The sequence below is a fragment of the Sander lucioperca genome, chromosome 17 (genome assembly GCF_008315115.2).
Source record: "Sander lucioperca isolate FBNREF2018 chromosome 17, SLUC_FBN_1.2, whole genome shotgun sequence".
NCBI classification, from domain to species: domain Eukaryota; kingdom Metazoa; phylum Chordata; class Actinopteri; order Perciformes; family Percidae; genus Sander; species Sander lucioperca.
This window is the reverse complement of record NC_050189.1, coordinates 20,371,553-20,374,052: the sequence shown is the minus strand read 5'-3', so window position 1 is coordinate 20,374,052 and position 2,500 is coordinate 20,371,553. Positions and strand designations below refer to the sequence as shown.

At 40.6% G+C, this 2,500-nt stretch overlaps 3 protein-coding genes and 1 pseudogene across 6 annotated transcripts in view; 3 read left to right on the top strand and 1 right to left on the bottom strand.

The window, feature by feature from the left end:
• The window catches only part of LOC116034141 (hemicentin-1-like), a 1,482,957-nt gene that overhangs the window by 809,374 nt on the left and 671,083 nt on the right, over positions 1-2,500 (top strand). The gene's annotated exons all lie outside the window — the stretch shown is intronic.
• Positions 1-2,500, top strand: part of LOC116034899 (gastrula zinc finger protein XlCGF49.1-like) — a 390,500-nt gene that overhangs the window by 51,035 nt on the left and 336,965 nt on the right. The gene's annotated exons all lie outside the window — the stretch shown is intronic.
• Positions 1-2,500, bottom strand: part of LOC116034906 — a 399,592-nt pseudogene that overhangs the window by 74,680 nt on the left and 322,412 nt on the right.
• corin (corin, serine peptidase) overlaps positions 1-2,500 on the top strand; it is a 39,950-nt gene that overhangs the window by 33,799 nt on the left and 3,651 nt on the right. The window contains exon 21 of the mRNA XM_031313151.2: positions 1,184-1,346. Within this exon, the coding sequence (XP_031169011.1) occupies positions 1,184-1,346 (163 nt within the window). The remainder of the gene's footprint in view (positions 1-1,183; positions 1,347-2,500) is intronic.

Here is a 2,500-nt window from a genome sequence, read left to right as displayed (position 1 = left end):
GAGAGGGGTGAGACAGGGGGAGAGAGAGAGGGGGGAGAAAGAGGGGAGGTGGGATGTCACGGTAAAGGGTAACTTTTTAATGTTTTTGTAAGTAACTGAACAACAATCTTTGAAATAGCAAATGTTCACCGTCAGTCAGCGTCCACTAAAAGTTCTGTTGTTGCCGCTGACAGACTCTGATTATTATTCTAAGTGTCTGACAACATTATGAAAGGATCCCTACAGAGATAGACCTTTTAGTTAAAGAGTAAGATCCTTTTAGTTTAACATGAAATCACCAAACTCCACCAGACTCCATGTAAATAATCAGTACTTTTAGCGTGTATAGAGCCAGCATATTTCCCCCAGACTCCATGTAAATAATCAGGACTTTTAGCGTGTATAGAGCCAGCATATTTCCCCCAGACTCCATGTAAATAATCAGTACTTTTAGCGTGTATAGAGCCAGCATATTTCCACCAGACTCCGTGTAAATAATCACTACTTTAAGCATCCTAAACCCACCAGACTCCATGTAAATAATCACTACTTTTAGCGTGTATAGAGCCAGCATATTTCCACCAGACTCCATGTAAATAATCAGTACTTTTAGCGTGTATAGAGCCAGCATATTTCCACCAGACTCCATGTAAATAATCACTACTTTAAGCATCCTAAACCCACCAGACTCCATGTAAATAATCACTGCTTTAAGCATCCTAAACCCACCAGACTCCATGTAAATAATCACTACTTTTAGCGTGTATAGAGCCAGCATGTTTCCACATGTAAATGGGTGATTTAAGGGTTTATTTCAACCAAACCAGAGTGGTGATTGTTGGAACAGTGGAAAGATGAACCAAGACAGCTTTTGGTAGTTTTATTTAGTTTCTGTCCACTTTGAATGAAGTGTGTTTTACGATGATAAAAGTGCTGATTATTTACATGGAGTCTGGTGGAGTTTGGTGATGGTGATTTCGGGGCTGTTTAATGTTAAACTAAAAGGATCTTACTCTTTAACTAAAAGGTCTATCTCTGTAGGGATCCTTTCCATAATGTTGTCAGACATTTAGAATAATAATCTGAGTCTGTCAGCGGCAACAACAGAACTTTTAGTGGACGCTGCGCTGACTGAATGGGAAACAGGGGAAAAGTTACCCTTTTTTTATATAAAAAGACTAATGATGATGTGTTTGTGCGCCAGGAGGGAGAGTGCGGAGCTGTGGAAGGTGGTGCTGGGTCTGAATAACCTGGATCATCCGGGTGTTCACAGTCAGAGCCGCGGGGTGCGCTCCATCATCGTGCACCCGCGGTACAACCGGGCGGTGGTTGACTATGACATCAGTGTGGTGCAGCTGGACTCTGAGGTCAGAAAACAGACGCTGAGGATTGATTATCAGCAACATTACTCTAATATCAGGGGCCCAAATTAACACTCGCCAGGGGCCAAATGCAGGTACATTTACTGTTGGGCCAGTAAATCTAAGAGGGCTATCTGCCACATGGACAGTAAATGTTCGTACCAGTCCAAGATTTTCAGTCAGTTTTCAGTCAGTTTTCGGTCAGTTTTCAGTCAGTTTTCATTCAGTTTTCGGTCAGTTATCAGTCAGTTTTCGGTCAGTTTTCAGCATAAGCGGAGTTTGACATTCGTTTTCAGTCAGTTTTTGGACAGTTTTCAGTCAGTTTTCATTCAGTTTTCGGTCAGTTATCAGTCAGTTATCAGTCAGTTTTCATTCAGTTTTCATTCAGTTTTCGGTCAGTTATCAGTCAGTTTTCCGTCAGTTTTCAGTCAGTTATCACTCAGTTTTCGGTCAGTTTTCATTCAGTTTTCGGTCAGTTTTCCGTCAGTTTTCAGTCAGTTATCAGTCAGTTATCAGTCAGTTTTCCGTCAGTTTTCCGTCAGTTTTCATTCAGTTTTCATTCAGTTTTCAGTCAGTTTTCCGTCAGTTTTCCGTCAGTTTTCAGTCAGTTTTCCGTCAGTTTTCAGTCAGTTTTCAGTCAGTTTTCAGTCAGTTTTCAGAAAGTTTTTAGTCAGTTTTCAGTCAGTTTTCGGTCAGTTTTCAGTCAGTTTTCGGTCAGTTTTCAGTCAGTTTTCGGTCAGTTTTCAGTCAGTTTTCGGTCAGTTTTCATTCAGTTTTCCGTCAGTTTTCCGTCAGTTTTCAGTCAGTTATCAGTCAGTTATCAGTCAGTTTTCCGTCAGTTTTCCGTCAGTTTTCGGTCAGTTTTCATTCAGTTTTCGGTCAGTTATCAGTCAGTTATCAGTCAGTTTTCGGTCAGTTATCAGTCAGTTATCAGTCAGTTTTCATTCAGTTTTCATACAGTTTTCGGTCAGTTATCAGTCAGTTTTCCGTCAGTTTTCAGTCAGTTATCACTCAGTTTTCGGTCAGTTTTCATTCAGTTTTCGGTCAGTTTTCCGTCAGTTTTCAGTCAGTTATCAGTCAGTTATCAGTCAGTTTTCCGTCAGTTTTCCGTCAGTTTTCATTCAGTTTTCATTCAGTTTTCAGTCAGTTTTCCGTCAGTT